This window comes from Cucurbitaria berberidis (assembly GCF_010015615.1).
Source record: "Cucurbitaria berberidis CBS 394.84 unplaced genomic scaffold K460scaffold_2, whole genome shotgun sequence".
Classification (NCBI taxonomy): domain Eukaryota; kingdom Fungi; phylum Ascomycota; class Dothideomycetes; order Pleosporales; family Cucurbitariaceae; genus Cucurbitaria; species Cucurbitaria berberidis.
The window spans coordinates 6,624,088-6,641,004 of record NW_024468936.1 but is presented as its reverse complement, the minus strand read 5'-3'; the positions used below and the strand labels follow the sequence as shown (position 1 = coordinate 6,641,004).

The window sequence follows — 16,917 nt, the reverse complement described above, 5'->3', positions numbered from 1 at the left end:
TCGTTCCCATGTGTTATTTTCTCACTATATGGAGGGCACCTTAGACCTAAAATTCAACTTTCTTTTCCTCACACGATCGACGATTTGAATATCTTGAGTTTTGTAAATTCTGACGTTGTTTGAAGATGCTAATTTCAATTCAGCATCAATACATTCGGGCGGAAACCGGGAAAACGGGACAACCCAAGAAATATGCGTCTACTGGGATGCATCAATCATAATGTTCCAAGTGATAATCTAGCAATAACAAACGCCAAAGCCATCCTGTGACCAAGTCTGTCATTATCTTTCTTCTGTACTCTCTTCATCCGCCAGCGCAAACAATTCCCTCGGCACTCCCTGCGCATCACAGCTCGCGAACTTCCACCATCCCCAGTGGACAGCACCTGCCACGTTGATCAACCCCCATCTCACCGGCGCAGGCATAGGTGGCCAATTGGCCCAGCTATTTTCCTCGTAACTTGCATCCAAGTTCAAAAGGAAGAATGGTACGACGTCATAGGTACCGGCTTTGGTGACAGTCTTCTTGCCCCAAGATTTGAAAACAAGAGCAGCTTGCTGGGCTTGAGGGGAATTCGGTGGAGGAGCAGCTGGAAGCTTGGCAAAGGAGGCGATTGTTGTGATTTCGTGATGGAAATGGTGGGCGAAGGGTTCTTGGAAAGAGGACATGATTTTGCAAAGTTCGACTCCGGAGAAGGCGGAAGGTGATGGGAGGTTGGAAAGGTAGGCTTCATACTCGGCTAGACCGGCTAGGAAAGACTCTGTCTTATTGTCAGAGGGTGGTCATGTAAGTGAGAAGTATGCTGATAATCTTACCGTGCTCATGATGTGTCTCCTCCCAAATGCCCTTCGTGCCCAGAACTCCCTCAACTGTGGGGAACAGTTCCGCCTCTTCGTCGTCATGGTGGCTCTTCACAAAGCGATACCAAGTCATCGCATAGCCCACAAAGGCGGGTTTATCGACTTCCTTCACGTATGGTGCTTGTAGATAGATGGAATTGTAGCCTCTTATGATTGCATTGTGAATATGCGCCATATGGGTTGCGCCAAGTGTGAAGATATCATCCTACTTCTAGATTAGCATTTCAAACATTGACAGAAGAGTGAGAGTACCTTCTTCGTCGCAAATTGCGGTGTTTGAATTAGGGCAATCGGGCCGTCAGCCCACGGGCCCTTCACAGGAGATGAAGTTGAATCAGTCATGGAAGAAGGACGAAACAGCTCAATAGATACGGCAAAAATAAGTAATAACCAAAACACGACTGTCGTAGAGCTAGGCATCGCAAATATAATGGCGAATCTAATTCCAAATGCAACGCCATTTTAATACAGAGTAGCAATTATCCATGTTGAGCTAACCTCATAGAGCAATGATGGCGTGTCGCGAATGTGGTTCGACGTGGTGGTGTGATCGTAAGCTGATACGCTCACTCTCCGATTGGCCCGCTTCACATCACCAAACTCCCGTCTGGCAATTCATCGGATTTCACGTTAGCGCAGGAGTATAGTACTAAGGCTTGCTCTATGGGAGGTGACGCCTCGTCCAACTATATCGACATCTAGGTCCGGCGCAAAAGTATCGGATTTCAACTCCGTACTAACAAGCCATGTAGAATAATATGGCGGCCGGGAAATACCACCAAAATGTCACAACCGTCTCGCAAAACCTGGTCTTCACACCCAGTTGTTAGTAAGGCTAGTGATGAATAGTTCGCCGTGTTCACTCAACTCCGTCAATCCCTTGCTGAAGGCTGTCGGCTCAGCATCGCTCGACACGCTCACTTATCCCCCCAACCGCTCCTCAGCGCCCACTCCCAACCACCCCAACCCTCGTGATTGCGCGGACGCACCCTAAACGGTTCAGTCTCCTCAGCTGGAGGGCAGTTCCATGTGTCGCCAAGAGCTAGACCATGGTACTCCATGCCGTATCTGGAAGCATCGTACTGACCGGGAGTAAGCGGGCGCTCATCGCATCCCAAGTCAAAAGACCCAAGTCTTAGTAGTGTAGTAGCGGACGGGTCCGGGAGCTCGTCGATAATGGCCAGGACTTCGTCATCTGCAGCATTAATGTCTGTTCCCGTGGGTGGGACATGGTTCTCGAAGATGTTGATCGTAGGAGAGCGGGGAGGGGCGTCGGATTTGTGCATGTTGACCCCAGAAGGGGTAGGTTGTGTATAGACTTCCGCGGGCGTAGGCCAGCCGATAGTATCGTTGACCTGGATCACTCGCTGGAGAGGCAGTTGGGGTACGAACGAAGGGCGGTTAGGTACCCTTTCCCTGCCGTTGAAGGGTATGGGGAAAGGCTCCCAGTTCGCGTCATCGGGGTAGATGTCCGCTGCAGAAGGCTCAGGGCCTTGATCGGTACGCCTAACACGGGTGTAAGCTCGGGGTCGCCTCCTGCTAGATGAACGGCGTGCTTGATGCTGGATATGGTTGGTAGGCTGAAACGGGTTGTGACGTGGAGCCTGGAGCAACACATCAGGGCCTGTAGACCCATACTTCGGTTCTGTTACAGCTGGGACGACAGATATGGGATCCTCAATCGCTATTCTACGGGAAGCCTCGCCGCGAAAACCGGGAGGTGGGCGCACAATCTTGGTAGCCTGGCTATCATTACGACTCAGCATCCCAGAGCCCATCACAGACTCCTGAAGTTCGCGGGAGGCTGCGGTTGTATCATCCGAGGACACAATCTCGCTAGTATTAAGATATCGGGCTAGGGCATGGGCCGTCAGAGGCGTGTCTAGTGCCTTGCCGATCAACTTACCGACGAGATAATCGGGGGGACCTTGAGAAGGACAGGACTTTTGCGAGTGCGCCGGAGAATCGTTCCTCATGACGTTCTTCCTCACACCAGGAAGACCCAGGCTTGCGCTCAGTTCGTCGACATCTACAGCGCCGAGCTTGGGCTCGGGTCGCGGCGAAGAGAATAGATACGGCGAAACTTGCGTCCCTGTCAAGCTCACAATGTTTTTTGATAAATTGTATTGCTGAAGAGGCGTACCTGCCGTGCCTTCGCTTGAGTCGAGGTAATTTTCTGATACTTTTGTCAACAGTGTTACACTCGTACTGCTCGGCTGCTGACCTGGTTGCGTTCTCTGCAATAAGTCTCCCAGAACAACCGGCACACTCGACGTTGTCGCCTCTCCGTGATAGAACGGACGCATTTTCTCGGCAGGTCGCAAAGGCGAATCGTCTGTCCCATATTGAGTACACTTTCTACCAATGGCAAGGTTGAGAAACTCACGCTTGAGGACTGTAGAAGTCTTGAACAGTTCGCGTGGGATTGCAGGTGGCGTAGTTGTAGCATATAGAATGGACTCTTTGCCTTTCGATATCGCGGTGGGGTGAATTGGGCTGAAAGCGGTCGCTTCAGGGTTGAAGGCGGTCGATTTGCGTTGTCCCAACTCTCGTTCCTGACGCTCCATGATGTTGTTGTTACTGCGAGTTGTTTTTAGCGAGGTGCAGGTGTTGAAGCAGAAAGTAGTGCGACGTCTTCTCTCTTCTAAGCCCTTGTTGGGCATATCTGGGATTGTGAATGCAGAGGTGACTTACGTGTTTAATTCACCATCAACCGCTCCTAAACGAAAACAACGGGAAAAGGCAAACCGGAATCTACTCTCTTGCGCAGTGAGTTGCGTCGCGTGCTGAAGGAGCGGCGTGAGTGTCAAGCAACTCGCCTGCAACTCTGGAGACAGTACAGGTTAAAATAAAGGGTTCTCTTTTTGTGTTGAAGCTCTCAAATTGAAAGGTTGAGATATTGAAAGGAAGAAGTTGACATGATCGCGTTGCTGTGGAGGCAGCGCGGAGATCTCCAGGTGAAGGCGGATTGGAAGATGACAACATCGTTTGCGCTGGCATCCTCAAAGTCCGTTGCGCAGGTGAAGGCGACCTTCTCGTGCTCTTCAACTGATTGAAGGGCAGAGGCAGCTGTATGTGAGACGAAGAGCAACGGGCGCTATCGAGTGTCTCCTGGCTCTTCCACTACTACCGTCCAGACTCTCTGTCGACATGACGGCTCTCGTGACTTGTGTCAGCGATGCGGATGTCAGAGAGCTAAAGGATGCACGGCCAGGTCGACGATGACTGCTTGTGTGTGACTTTTGGTCAGGTAAACCAATAGGAACTGAGCAATGACGCGCTTGCGCGCCTCATGAAATAGTACAACTCATTTAAAAACCTCGCACTGCCGATTTACGCCTCACTCCGTTGAATTTGCAACTTGAAGCTTTCTGTTTCACTGTTCCGTTTTTGAATCTTGCTAACTGTGGTTCACCCACAGCGGGCGTCCAATCCGTTCAGCATGAATCCTAGCTTTTTCGCAAACACCGAACACCAAATCACCCAACTTGAAAATCGGGGCTCGAATACCGATGATGCTCAGCCTCTTGAAATCACCGAAAAATCCTCCCAAAGGACAGTCCCTGGGCCATCAAACTTACTACGGCCACCCGACGAGAGAGGCTACAAAGTGCGGTCACGACATTCATCCTTCAGCTTCAACACACACGCCGTGGTGCCCAGGTTGTATCGCGTCCTTGACCAAAGCGAAACTAGATGCTGCGCAGAACAAGTTGATCACCGAAGGAGGCTTAAGTCCAGCGGAGCACATGCGCGACCGACGATGGAACCAAGCAAGGCTAAAACACGAGATCGCGAAGCAACGACTAGAGAAGGCTAGGAAAGAGGGTCAGTTACGCTGGGAGCGAGAGCAAGCGTGGGATGAGGCGCACCAGCCGTCGGACTCTCAGCGCGCAGAGACAGCAACCGGGCTCAAGAGCTCCACCGAATGCCCTGTTTGCGCATCCATGGTGGCATCATACCCTACCAAAGTACCCGAGATGGAGGTGGCCAAAGACGTGCCGTGGTGGGAGCAACCATGTGGTCATGCTGTGGAGGATATCGTTGTACCCATAACTCTGCCAAGGTTGCACCACAACCACCAGCCGTGGCAACATACGCGGAGGCCAGAAAGCTCACAGGCGCTACGCAAAATCATCCAGAACCTTCGAGTATCTATGCATTCTGCAGATAATTACAGACGCACGTGGGATAATCGGTACAAGACTGAGTCTGCAGTACGTCGTAAACACAGCCTCGGCCAGGACATTCATTTTGAGCCTGACTTCTGGGACTCTCCGATTTGTGGCCTGACAAGTCGTCGCGATTTCCAGCACGTACTGGAGAACCAACGCATGGCTGCGCGCCGTGCTCGAGGGAATATACCACGACCAAAGCTACCACGGAGCTCCTTGTCGCACACTGAGCTCTCCGAGCAGCTCCACGTCGATGAGGACTGGATAGAGGCAATGAGAGAGAAGGAAGAGCTGGAAGAGCTGGAAAGAGAAGCGAGGAAAGTGGGAGAGGAGGTTGGCTATCTATATTTTGTGGGCACGATCGACGGCATGGAAGAATGGAAGGAGGACTACCTACAAAGCGACAGACAACTGGTGGTCCGGACACTTCAATGAGCAAAAGACTAAGGTGATCGAGGCATGGACCCCCGACATTATGTCTTATAGGAACGAAGCAACAGAATATTGAGTTGTAGACTATGATGGGGAGGGGGGAGGTCTCCCTTTGGGTTTGTGGGGGCGCTCTTGTAGTATCAGCAGACTCGTTCTCAAATGGAGACTTTTTATAGGGCCATCCCTCGATGGTCACATATCCTTTAATCTGTCAAGCGCCACTCCGATGTCTGGTATTATAGTACTAGCGATTTCCGCAAACTCCGCTATCTTCTATTAGCATGCGTTGATTAAAGCGTGGGGTCTCAGGTGAAGTACCATCATTAGTTCCGTCCAGGGCGATTGTATGCATCACGCCGTAGAGGTATAAGGTTGCCGGGCTTATATTCGCGGTAGACTGGTGGGGAAGCTGTTGAGGGACAACGAGGCGGGGGCAACCAGGTGACGAGTCTAGTAATCAGGATGTTAGAAACAACAACTAGACACAGTACAGTGCGACGATTACCAAGGGCAAAGTGCTGGGTATCGTGGAAGTAGCTTAATGCGAGCCTATCCAGGCGTTTTGGGAGAGCTGGTGAGCTATGAGCGAGGCGGCCGCTGGCCTGCAGAGCATAGCCGACATCTGTAGGAATACAGACATAGGCATCCCCAGGGTCACCAACTCGTATAGAAATCTCCTTTTTGACAAGTTTGCCCTCTGGACCCAGTTGGGTGAACTCTGCCGTCGCGTTATGGAAAGCTCTTGTAGCTGCAGCATAGCAGGGTCGCCCGATTATGGCACGGAGAGGTCTTGGAGCATTGAAAGTCACAGCTCGCGTAGTCGTCGTTCGAAATCCGGCAAGCATTGCAGACATAAGGCTTGCTCAGATAAAAGTATCCAGTTGTTCTCAGACCTAACTGTAACTTGTAGAAGACTTTGCGTAATTGATAACGATTCATACAATTGTAGGATCCATCACCCTGCCCTGTAAGCGCGTTCTCGGGCCTGATCCACTCTTCCCCAGCACAGCCGGCGCGTCATGCTTGGCGTTAAACCGAGCGTCTGACTTTTTGTCTTAACAATCTTTCTTCAATCCTCGCGTAACCCCAAAGGATAGTGACAGAATGGGTAAAGGAACCGACAAACTCTACATCACACACTCGGAGTGGTCATCTTCTGACGCCTTCGGCACCAATCGCGGCGCAAACGGCGCAAACCGAGCCTCTGCCGCCGGCCTTTCTTCGACCTTCAGGCGCCTGCCCTTCAACTACTGCGCCGTCTCACTGCAGCCCTTCACAGATCCTGTATGCACCGCGTCAGGGACCATCTTCGACCTCACGCATATCCTCACATGGCTTTCGAAACACCCCGACACGAATCCCACTGACGGGACGCCGTTGAAGCGCGCCGATTTGATCACGCTGAACTTCAGCAAGAACGAAGATGGCGAATATGTGGACCCAGTCACATACAAGGTGTTTACAGACAATACACATATTGTTGCGCTGAGGAAAAGTGGAAATGTATTTGCGTGGGATACGGTGGAGAGACTAAACATCAAGGCGAAGAATTGGCGGGATCTAGTTAGCGACGATGAATTCACGAGGAAAGACATCATCACACTCCAAGACCCGCAGAACATCGAGTCAAGAGATTTCGGATCGTACAAGCATGTCAAGGAGGGAGACAGGATACTGCCGGAGCCAGAGAGCGGTGTGAACAAGGAAGCGCTGGGCAATGCTGCAAAGATCATCAAGGCGAAAGAAGCTGTAGCAAAAGCGCGCGCCGATAGGCAAGCCAAATCACAGGGCGCCCAAACCTCCAAAGCGCTCGCGAACGTCTCAAGGAACGGCGCAACATCATCCACAACAGCTGAACCCAGGAAACCAGCTTACAATGCCGCGGTATACACCTCCGGAAAAGCTGCCGCATCCTTCACCTCGACGGGCGTAACCCCACACACTTCAGACGAGCGCGCCCTCCTATCAGACGAAGACTACATGCTCAAGCCCAAGCGCATCAAGCACAAAGGCTATGCCCGAATATCCACATCTCTCGGCGACCTGAACATCGAACTCCTCCCCGAATATGCGCCGCGTGCTGTCTGGAATTTTGTGGGACTTTCACAAAAGGGTTATTACAAGGATACCATATTTCATAGAAATATCAAGGGCTTTATGATCCAGGGCGGTGATCCGACAGGGACGGGGAGAGGTGGGCAGAGCATCTGGGGCAAGCCATTTGACGATGAGTTTGAGGGGCCGGAGAGGCACAATGCGAGGGGGGTACTATCCATGGCCAACAAGGGCAAGGGCACCAATACTTCACAATTCTTCATCACATATCGCGGGGTCCCGCATCTTGACCGCAAACACACCATCTTTGCGAGGGTCGTAGGCGGCTTGGACACTACGCTACGGAGTATGGAGCTCGCAGAAGTCGGAGAGAAGGACAAACCGGTCGATGACATTGAGATTCTGGATGTGGTGGTATTCGTCGATCCCTTTGAGGAGTGGCAAAAGGAGCGCAAGGACAAGGAGAATAAGGACCTAGAGGCTGAAGAAATCAAACGACAAGGAGGCACAGTCGATGACAAGACAACGTGGACCGGCAAGAGGATACGAGCCGACGGCACGGTGGATAATGGGAGTGGAGCAGGCTTAGGCGTGGGCAAGTACTTGCAAGCTGCGAAGCAAGAGATACAAGACCAAGGGGATGATGAGATTGTAGGCTACGTGGATGACGAGGAGGATGTCGCGCCAGCAAAAAAGAAGGCCAAAACAGGAGGCTTCGGGAATTTCGATGCTTGGTGAGCTACACGATTGGTTTGAAGATACAGGAGCGATTCGATACCCCAAATACGATAGCATTCATTCTTCGACTTTCGACAACGGTGCATGTTCCTTTTGCGAAACTTTGCTCAGCCCCTCGTTGACCCCGAGTTCGACAGTTCGACACCGACGATGAACCAATCAACGTTTGGTGGGGATGACTTTACGCCCGTCTGATAGAGTTAGGGCACCACCTGGACAGAAAAGAGTGGTTCTACTATTCTGAGTGATGCATTAAGATGCTCTACCTATTATCAGATTGCGGGGAGCTTACTACTCAGAAAGTGTGCGATTGTCATCGTCTAGGTGGCGATAGAGCTGATAGCGCCGAGCGTGGTGTTTAGGCGGAGATAAGTTTCGGTTGCAGCCATGTAGGCGAGCTGAATGCGTCGATAAAGAGGAGCTGTGCTACCTCGAACTCATTCCATCACATCGCACCAGGACTCTGCTCACCATCAAATCTCTCCTACAAGTCTCACCCCAACTTGCTAGATTAAACTACCCCAAGAATTGATCTAATAGTTCAAAATGGCACCTTCCATCCCCTCTAAATGCCGCGCTGTTGTAATCGAGAAGCCCGGCGCGCCGTGGGTGATCAAAGAAGTTCCCGTCGAACACCCTAAGCGCAGCGAAATCCTGATCAAAGTCCACGCGTGTGGTGTTTGCCATTCCGATAGCTTTTTGCAGCAGGGAGCCTTCGGGGATGCGTGAGCATTCAACTCAGCCTACACAGCCCTGTCAATTGACGCATCACAGTGCCTCGTTTCCCCGCATCCCCGGTCATGAGGTCATCGGCACCGTTGTGGCAGTCGGAGACGGCGAGGAGAAATGGAAAGTCGGCGATTACGTGGGTGGGCCATGGCATGGTGGCCATGACGGGACATGTAAAGCATGCAACAGAGGACTATTCCAAATCTGCGATAATGGGCTTGTGAATGGAGTTTCGAGGAACGGCGGATGTGAGTAGCTCCGATCTTTCTTCAAATCCGGATTATGCTGTCGAAGGCGCTGCTGATGTAATGTATAGATGCAGAATACTGCACTCTCCGCACTGAAGCAGCGGTTCGCATACCAGCGGGTGCTGATGCAGCTCAATACGCGCCGCTCCTTTGCGCCGGTGTTACCGTCTTCAACGGCATCAGAAAGATGGGCATCACGCAGGGGGATATTGTTGCTGTTCAGGGCTTGGGTGGGCTTGGTCACCTAGCCATACAATACGCGCGCAAGATGGGCTATAGAACTGTTGCCCTCTCTACGAGCTCTAGTAAGAAGGACTTTGCGAGTCAACTTGGGGCGACAGACTACGTCGACACGAGCAAGGAGAGCGCGGCAGAGGCGCTGCAGAAGATGGGCGGTGCCAGCCTCATTGTTGTGACTGCACCTAATCCAAAGGTTATGGGGCCGTTGATCAATGGGCTGGGCCCGCTGGGAAAATTGTTGATTCTCGCTCGTACGGCTTCCCTCTCAACCTTTGGCCATGAAACTAACAAGTGGCCACAGCTGTCGGTGATGTTCCAATTAACACTGTTGCGCTTATCCAGGGCGGCCGTTCTGTTCACGGCTGGCCCTCTGGACACGCGCTCGACAGCGAAGAAGCGATTGATTTCGCGGAGAAACAGGGTGTGAAGTGTATGGTGGAGAAGTTTCCATTTGACAAGGTGGAGGATGCGGTTAAGCACATGGAGAGCGGGAAGGTGAGGTTCAGGAGTGTCATTGTGATGGACTAAGAAGCGGCTTTCTGGAAATGAGCAACGACATGCTGAATTGAATTGAATGAAATTGGATAGCGGGTTACTTGAAGAGATGACGAAGTAATGAAACAATGGTAGTTCATGCGATTGAGCTCTCTTTCGGCTGCTGGGTATGCGTGTTCCCGGACGGTCGACGGTGGGGAGGGCTGTATATGATTGACGGAAAGGAGATATGTTTGAAGTCAAGTTTCAAAGGTCCATGGAGGTATACTCGACCGATTATCAGACCAGGAGGCAGACGGCAATCAAGACCCAGCAGCATCGAGGCACGTGAGGGGGGGTCTCAGGAACCAGATGCCGTGCCACACAGAAGCGAGAGGCAGACGCCGTTTTGCAATTTGTAGACGCCGTTCCTGAATAGTGCGCGCGCCAGGTCTGATGAACGTACGTTTCTCGTCCTACGTGAGCTGAAGCGCGTTCCTGTCTCAGGGGTGGACTCGCAACATGTAACGCCCAGACAGCCAATGTGCGGCCTACAAACCGTGGCCCCGCTAACTCCAACCTGCCCCGTTGTTTCAGCAATGGAAATCTCACCCACTTGTGACGAGCAACGCACCTCACAACTCGAACAGGGAGCGCTGCGTCTTCGAAGCGCGGCCAATTGCTGCGCGGCCTCCTGGTTTTCTCCTGGCTCAAGCATGTGTCGGGCGTAGGATGGGCATCGGGAGGGCGACTTGTCTGTAGATCTGCCTTAAGACGTTCCCTTCGAAATGGCAATGAGCGACTGAACATCACGATTATCGTCGCCCTCCCTTCTTCCCTTTTAGACTTCGCTTCTAATTCTTCCATACGCTGCGCGTCCTTGGTCCGTCTGTCCTTTTACACTCTCCTTCACTTTCGCTCCTTGCAGGCCCGGCGCCAGACGTGTCTCTCACGACTTCCCCTCCTTTGTGGTGTCTCATCCTCTCCTTCGCCTTGCAGCAGTTGTCCGCAGTTGTGCCTGTGTAGCAGAAGCATAGAAGAAGCGCAATTGGCCAGGTCGCATACAGCACACCATTGTCGCCCCCAGTGTTGTCTTGGGTTACCGATATTCGGAATTTACTCCCGTCGTTTAGCAGTGGGTGCGCATTTTCTTCTTGGGAGGCCGGGAGAAAAATAGACGGCAGAGAGTGGTGAAGAGTGCAAACGGAGGACCATCACAGGATCGCTTACTGTGCAGTCGGCCAAGCAGCGCATACCATAAACAACCCGCGTCTCAAAAACGTCACTTCACCTATTCAAACACAATTCGTCTCAGGAAATTCCGGTTCGCTTTACTACTAGGATTTGGAGGGACCCAAACGTTGGCATCGAGCTGTCGTGGGGAAAAACACCCTCATCCACTACCAAAGACTCACTGGCCTCGAACATCCATACTCCCAAATAGCTGCCAGACACCTCACGATGCAGAATCCGTCGCTGCGCGCCGTCATAGTCGGCCTTGTCGCCCTCGCAGGCACCACATCCGCATCCGTGTCTCTCGCTAGCTTCATACCGCGCATCGACAACCTCCCAGCACAGTGTGCGAGCGTCTACAACTCCAGGATCGACGGCTGCACGCCCGACGATTTCAAGCCCACCGCAACCTGCAGCGCTGTCTGCGTGCAAGGACTCGCCAAGATCACGGAAGCGGTCATCGCGCGTTGTAAGGATGTTGATGTCGGCGAGACGAGCATTATTGGCGTCTTCCAGAATGGGCTTGGGATTCAGGCCCTGTGTCCGGGTGTGACGGTCACGACTATTTCTTCGATTGCGTCAAGTACAAGGGCGGCTGTGCCAACGAGCACACGGGCAGTTGCCTCGACGACTTTGACGACTCCGACCACATCTACAGCTTCAACAACTTCAACGCCTTCTACTTCACAAACCAAGGACGGCCAGCTGTCGAGCACATCATCAGGGGGATTGCTCATAGACCCGAGTGCAACCGGGACTTTTACAACATCCACAGTGAATGCGCCGCCTACGAGCGCTGGGCAACCCGGGGCTTCGTCGACGGGAAATAGCAACGCAGTGAAACCAAGCCAGGTGCCGAACAGTCAGCTATCGAACACAGACTCGGGAGGAGGGTCGCCATTTGATGTGGTTGCGACCGGTCTGGCCGGGCGACTGCAAGTCACGGATGTCTGCACGGCGACTCTTCTTGCGATAGCATTGCTCGTTGTCGCATGCGCCTAACTATGGTTGTTTCCTTACTGTTCAAAGCATTGCCTATATGGCTACGACACGGCGTTTAGGATGTTAGCTCTCTTGTACCTTGTATTATACCCGCATTGGATGGACGAAACGCTCAGCCAGTTGAGTAGGCTTATGGAGGATATAGGATGGATGGATGCAACGACCATCTAGGGACTCACATGACGCATGAGAATCCATGTATAGAAAGAGCATCCGCACCAAAAGATGCGAAGCGGCTCAGAAAATCTTACTGAATAAAAGATTAAAACAACATTAATTTCCAATTGCATGATGAACCTCTCTCATGGCCCCTCCCCCAGCTACGGACCCTTGTCAGCCAAGCGAGCAGGTACGTAGCTGTACCCCAGACGTGCTCTGATCTAATCGCCCGCCCGCCGCCACAACGCTTATCTAGCAAGGCCTTGCAAACTCCATCCCGCCATGCAGGAACACAGTCGAGGGAAACGATGAGGAAAACCATTCTCCTCTGTTTTATTCATGGCTTCAAGGTATGTCGCGTGCTTTCTATGCAGATTCGAGCCATGACAGGGCATTCAACGAACCGCGGTTCAGCTAGCTTTACGGGTCCGCGCATGACAAGCAGCGCCAGCAGACGAAACGTCAGGAAGAAGAGGATGCTGACTTTAGACGTGGTAGGGCGGAGACGAGACCTTCAGGCACTTTCCTTCCCACCTGAAGGCCCTCCTTCAACATGCGCTACCCAAAGTCACCATCCTCACCATCACGTACCCGCAGTTCGAGACGCGCGGAGACTTGACCGAGTGCGTTGCGCGGTTTAGGGAATGGCTGGAGAACAAAGTTATAGACCTCGAGGTTGCCAACTCGACGCCATCACCTACCGTCGACCCTTCGGTCCGCACAATACTCGTCGGGCACTCCATGGGTGGCATCGTCGCGGCGGAGGCACTCTTGTCCATCATTGCCGAACAGCCAGTTCCTTCTCTCAAGAACTCACAAACGGCTTCGACAGGCTCCCTAAACGATCATTCGATGCTCATGTTCCCTTACATACAAGGCATTCTGGCTTTCGATACACCATACCTTGGAATAGCGCCTGGCGTAGTGGCTCATGGCGCGGAGAAGCACTGGCAGACAGCGAGCTCAGCCTACTCGGCCTACACAAACCTCGCGGGCGCCTTTGGCTGGGGGAACAAGGACAATGGTGCCGGGCCTGCGGTTGATACGAGTAAGATGCTTCCTGCACCCTCCTCAGACTCCAACGCCGATGCTGCATCCGCACCGCTCTGGCAGAGATACGGTCGCGTAGCCATGTTCGCAGGCGCTGCCGGTGCAATCGCAGCAGGCGGTGCAGCAGCATACATGAAGAAAGACCAGATCTCCCAAGGGGTGAACTGGGCAACGTCGCATCTCGAGTTCGTCGGTGTCCTAGCCCGCCCCGAAGAGATGCGAAAGCGCCTCGCCAGCGTCGCCAAACTCTCCCACACCCAAGATCTTGGCTTCGCCAACATATTCACCACTCTGGGTCACGCTGTCAACAGTGAAAACAAAGAAGCTGGCTGGACTGGAAAAGTCGCTGGCAAGGACCGCACGTTTTGCAACCTCCCCAAGGGCGAACTGAAGAACTTCTTTGTACCAGCCGTCAATGATAAAAGCACCGCGGAGACTTGGGCGCACATGAACATGTTCGAGCCGAAGAATAACCCGGGATATTACACGCTGAGCGAGACAGCCAAAGAGCAGATCATTGAGTGGGCAGAGAAGACGGAGTGGTATGAACAGAGTGAGGGGCCATTGAGGGGAGAGGTCGAAGAGGAGGCGGAAATCGTAGAACGCCAGGAGGTAGATGAGCAGATGCAGAGGGAGGCGGACGCAAAGGATGCCAAGGAGGACGAGTTTGTGGATTTGAAGAGGCCAGCAAGTGAGTCGGCGGAGTCCGAAGACGATGTGCGGAAAAGGAGGGAGTTGTGATGATTGCACTACCTTGGTCGATGATGACAGGCCCAATGATGTATGAGTACGACGGATTGATAGAAGCGAGTAGCGAGCGTGGTATACCCCATCCTCTCTACATGAACACGAATACATGACATGCTTTTAACAACTTGGCATAACACACTCCTTTTCGACCTCTCATTGCAGCGTTCAGTGAACCCTTTTTGTACCACGGTGTTTACTTTCAGTGACTGTCCTGGACCGCCACGGTGTCTTCGAACAGCTTCCATTTCTCTCCCGTTACCGCCATCATCTTCCCACCATTAAATATAAAGGCCCCCCTCAAGCCTACACTTTCCCTTGTTCCTCAACACACCTACCTCAATTTCCTATCCTTTTAACTGCAAGTTCGCTATCCTGATTACACAAGAAACTTACCACAACTCTAGCATATCGGAACCCAACCCCCTAAATTCACAATCTTCAATTCCAACAGCAACACTAATTTCTCTTGAAAATGCCTCGCCGCCGCAACGATGACCGTCCACACCCTTTCGCAAACTACGATCCTAACAACCCCAACGACTACGCATTCGGCATCGAGCGCGATGCAGACGGCAACGAAACATACTTCTCAGGCCACGTTGAGCCGCGCCGGGGGCCACCGCAACGCGCTCCCAATCCCGACACAGCGTTCGGAGAAGGTTTCTGGGACGGAGCATTTGAAGGGCATGGTGTGGGTGCATTTCACGGGTAGGTGCCTATCTCAGCAGCAAAGATTGAGAAGAAAATATTTTGGCTAATTCTTACGCTAGGTATCATCATGGTTATGGAGTTGGTGGTATGGAAGGGTTTAGGAGGGGTGATGTGCATGGATTTCGTGCTGGGTATGATCACGGCGGGTATGAGGGGTATCATGGGGGTTATGGGGAAGGAATGTATGATGGGTATGAGGACTTGTACGATTATGGCGGCTACGATGATTATGATGATTATGATCTTGGTGAATATGGGGAATATTGGGGGCATGACAACAATGTGGGCTATGATAGGTATGGTAGGTATGGTGGATATGGTTACTATTGATTGAGGACACTCATGCTTGTATGTAAATGGAAAGTGGGTTGAACGCGCTGGAACTTAAATTGAAGTCTTGATTGAAATTTAGCTGTGCAGCTGGTATAGTCGCATCATCTTGGTATCATGAAAATGCGACGACCAAGCAGGATATCGTTTGGAGTGATTGCATCGCTGTGAATAGCTTCGTCATCTAGTCGAGACCATCGTGACGCCGCGGCTCCATGATTTTGGCCAACAGAAACTTGACACCTCGTTAACATTGACTTGACTTGATGTCGACAACATGACCATTCAGGCTCACCGTAATCCCCAACAGCATATAAGACCTACTCCAACTTTGCACTCTCTTCTCTTCCTTGTCACAACCCTTACACTCTTGCATCGACAAATTTTAGTACTTAGCATCCATAGTTACACTCAAATCACAACACGAAAACCACTGTTAATATGCCTCGTGACTTCCGCAACATCATAAACGGCGCCTACTACGCCTCGCGGGATTCCGAGGATGGACCTTGGACCGACCATTGGATGGACGCGACAGGCCACGGAACAACTCAATACTGGCTTCCTGACCAGGTGAGAAGTATCATGTACAAGTACATGTGCAACACCTTACTAACTCCATGTAGGAACCTCCAACAGGCGATCTTCCCCGTAATCCCTGGCCGCGCTACCATGAAGGCCATCAAACCGGGCGTCGTGATGGTTTCGTTGTAGGCAGCAGAGAAGGTCTCATGGGAGGGCACTGGGATGGATGGCGAGATGGGTATGATGATGGAGCTTTCGAAGGGCAGGGATATGATTTTGGATATCATCATGGCTACTTTGATGGAGAAATGGAAGGGTATGGGGATGGGTATGAAGACTATGGTTACGACGACATGTACGGGGGCTATGGAGACTATGAGGATATGTACGGCGGCAATGGGAGGTATAGGTATTACTAGGGACTGCTTTTGGTGACCAAGTAGCATCTACCTCGGTCACTTGTGACAACCTAAATGGCATCAGTATTCGATATAGAGTATTTAGTGTACTCGTAATCACAGATGCAATTGCGTGCTATCGGCAGAATCAGTACTCTAGCTTCCTCTTTTTGTGCGACGCAACGGCGGCAACTTACGGACCATGTGCTACACGCACGCAGTGTGACGCGGCAGAAGACGACAGCCAAACTTTTGGTGCCCAATACCAAGATTTTGGATGTTTTACTAGTTTCTAATCTGGGCGCTTTGCGTAGTACAAATGTACCGAACTTCCGGTGCGGACTGCAGATCAAAACAAGCGCGTGGAGGAAAGATTGCAAAGAGGGATCGTACTGAGATACATATCAGTCACTGTATTTAAATGGACAGCTACTCGTGACTCGCTTGAGCTATACGTAGATTGTAGTGGGAGAAGTCCGGCTGGGCGAAGGATGACGCAACATTGGGACGCAGTAGCGAGATTTATTTGCTGCGAATGTCATAGGTCTCAGTTGGAAACGATGGTTGCCAGACGATGGTGTCGTGTCTCTGTCTTCCGTGTGCGTTGGCCATAGAAGTGGGCGTCCACGAGAACAGAGGTCGGAAGCAAGGAGAGAGCGGACCCGAGAAAGGCACTAGCGTGACTACATTGGGTATGGGCTGTTCTTGGGCGGATGCATCATTCTCACAGTTGATCAGATTCTTGCAATAACCCGCCTAATCATCGATGGATCTCTCATCGGGCCATGGATTATCCCCGTTGCCGAT

General features: G+C 52.0%; 11 protein-coding genes across 11 annotated transcripts; 7 read left to right on the top strand and 4 right to left on the bottom strand.

Annotated features, from left to right (window-relative positions):
• Nucleotides 1–282: 282 nt before the first annotated feature.
• Nucleotides 283–1,281, bottom strand: K460DRAFT_278491 (uncharacterized protein; the record flags this gene model as incomplete). Its single annotated transcript, XM_040928259.1, has 3 exons — nt 283–761; nt 817–1,066; nt 1,114–1,281. The coding sequence occupies 3 exons, from the start codon at nt 1,279–1,281 to the stop codon at nt 283–285; spliced, it is 897 nt and encodes a 298-aa protein (XP_040792003.1).
• A 318-nt stretch (nt 1,282–1,599) lies between these two features.
• K460DRAFT_365321 (uncharacterized protein) lies at nt 1,600–3,544 on the bottom strand. Its single transcript, XM_040933156.1, has one exon. It carries the CDS (start codon nt 3,522–3,524, stop codon nt 1,779–1,781), a length of 1,746 nt encoding a protein of 581 aa, XP_040792002.1. The 5' UTR covers nt 3,525–3,544; the 3' UTR covers nt 1,600–1,778.
• A 684-nt stretch (nt 3,545–4,228) lies between these two features.
• K460DRAFT_90967 (uncharacterized protein) lies at nt 4,229–5,591 on the top strand. Its single transcript, XM_040938797.1, has one exon. It carries the CDS (start codon nt 4,374–4,376, stop codon nt 5,469–5,471), a length of 1,098 nt encoding a protein of 365 aa, XP_040792001.1. The 5' UTR covers nt 4,229–4,373; the 3' UTR covers nt 5,472–5,591.
• Nucleotides 5,592–5,660: 69 nt separating this feature from the next.
• K460DRAFT_280532 (uncharacterized protein) lies at nt 5,661–6,313 on the bottom strand (the record flags this gene model as incomplete). Its single annotated transcript, XM_040928414.1, has 3 exons — nt 5,661–5,734; nt 5,787–5,918; nt 5,974–6,313. The coding sequence occupies 3 exons, from the start codon at nt 6,311–6,313 to the stop codon at nt 5,661–5,663; spliced, it is 546 nt and encodes a 181-aa protein (XP_040792000.1).
• Nucleotides 6,314–6,507: 194 nt separating this feature from the next.
• K460DRAFT_90924 (uncharacterized protein) lies at nt 6,508–8,622 on the top strand. The gene has a single exon (XM_040938795.1). The coding sequence runs from the start codon at nt 6,573–6,575 to the stop codon at nt 8,259–8,261; it is 1,689 nt and encodes a 562-aa protein (XP_040791999.1). The 5' UTR covers nt 6,508–6,572; the 3' UTR covers nt 8,262–8,622.
• Nucleotides 8,623–8,807: 185 nt separating this feature from the next.
• Nucleotides 8,808–10,006, top strand: K460DRAFT_354283 (alcohol dehydrogenase; the record flags this gene model as incomplete). The annotated part of the gene is made up of 4 exons (XM_040931774.1): nt 8,808–8,986; nt 9,036–9,238; nt 9,307–9,729; nt 9,780–10,006. 4 exons carry the CDS (start codon nt 8,808–8,810, stop codon nt 10,004–10,006), a joined length of 1,032 nt encoding a protein of 343 aa, XP_040791998.1.
• A 72-nt stretch (nt 10,007–10,078) lies between these two features.
• On the bottom strand, nt 10,079–11,116 carry K460DRAFT_90950 (uncharacterized protein). Its single transcript, XM_040938796.1, has 2 exons — nt 10,587–11,116; nt 10,079–10,532 (listed from the first exon to the last, which is right to left on the bottom strand). Exons 1-2 carry the CDS (start codon nt 10,817–10,819, stop codon nt 10,253–10,255), a joined length of 513 nt encoding a protein of 170 aa, XP_040791997.1. The 5' UTR covers nt 10,820–11,116; the 3' UTR covers nt 10,079–10,252.
• A 297-nt stretch (nt 11,117–11,413) lies between these two features.
• Nucleotides 11,414–12,187, top strand: K460DRAFT_354282 (uncharacterized protein; the record flags this gene model as incomplete). Its single annotated transcript, XM_040931773.1, has 1 exon — nt 11,414–12,187. The coding sequence occupies one exon, from the start codon at nt 11,414–11,416 to the stop codon at nt 12,185–12,187; it is 774 nt and encodes a 257-aa protein (XP_040791996.1).
• A 393-nt stretch (nt 12,188–12,580) lies between these two features.
• K460DRAFT_365316 (uncharacterized protein) lies at nt 12,581–14,277 on the top strand. The gene is made up of 2 exons (XM_040933155.1): nt 12,581–12,696; nt 12,845–14,277. The coding sequence occupies exons 1-2, from the start codon at nt 12,655–12,657 to the stop codon at nt 14,135–14,137; spliced, it is 1,335 nt and encodes a 444-aa protein (XP_040791995.1). The 5' UTR covers nt 12,581–12,654; the 3' UTR covers nt 14,138–14,277.
• Nucleotides 14,278–14,618: 341 nt separating this feature from the next.
• Nucleotides 14,619–15,187, top strand: K460DRAFT_354280 (uncharacterized protein; the record flags this gene model as incomplete). Its single annotated transcript, XM_040931772.1, has 2 exons — nt 14,619–14,854; nt 14,917–15,187. The coding sequence occupies 2 exons, from the start codon at nt 14,619–14,621 to the stop codon at nt 15,185–15,187; spliced, it is 507 nt and encodes a 168-aa protein (XP_040791994.1).
• Nucleotides 15,188–15,628: 441 nt separating this feature from the next.
• Nucleotides 15,629–16,131, top strand: K460DRAFT_404656 (uncharacterized protein; the record flags this gene model as incomplete). Its single annotated transcript, XM_040936755.1, has 2 exons — nt 15,629–15,760; nt 15,814–16,131. 2 exons carry the CDS (start codon nt 15,629–15,631, stop codon nt 16,129–16,131), a joined length of 450 nt encoding a protein of 149 aa, XP_040791993.1.
• Nucleotides 16,132–16,917: the final 786 nt, after the last annotated feature.

What these genes read in the sequence shown, in the direction of transcription:
- K460DRAFT_365321 (XM_040933156.1), bottom strand. Translation starts at nt 3,524, where the DNA reads ATGCCCAACAAGGGCTTAGAAGAGAGAAGACGTCGCACTACTTTCTGC.
- K460DRAFT_90967 (XM_040938797.1), top strand. Translation starts at nt 4,374, where the DNA reads ATGATGCTCAGCCTCTTGAAATCACCGAAAAATCCTCCCAAAGGACAG.
- K460DRAFT_90924 (XM_040938795.1), top strand. Translation starts at nt 6,573, where the DNA reads ATGGGTAAAGGAACCGACAAACTCTACATCACACACTCGGAGTGGTCA.
- K460DRAFT_90950 (XM_040938796.1), bottom strand. Translation starts at nt 10,819, where the DNA reads ATGGAAGAATTAGAAGCGAAGTCTAAAAGGGAAGAAGGGAGGGCGACG. An exon ending in CTCCCTGTTCGAGTTGTGAG is followed by an intron (nt 10,533 to 10,586) that starts GTGCGTTGCTCG and finishes ACAACGGGGCAG; the next exon opens with GTTGGAGTTAGCGGGGCCAC.
- K460DRAFT_365316 (XM_040933155.1), top strand. Translation starts at nt 12,655, where the DNA reads ATGAGGAAAACCATTCTCCTCTGTTTTATTCATGGCTTCAAG. An exon ending in GTTTTATTCATGGCTTCAAG is followed by an intron (nt 12,697 to 12,844) that starts GTATGTCGCGTG and finishes TAGACGTGGTAG; the next exon opens with GGCGGAGACGAGACCTTCAG.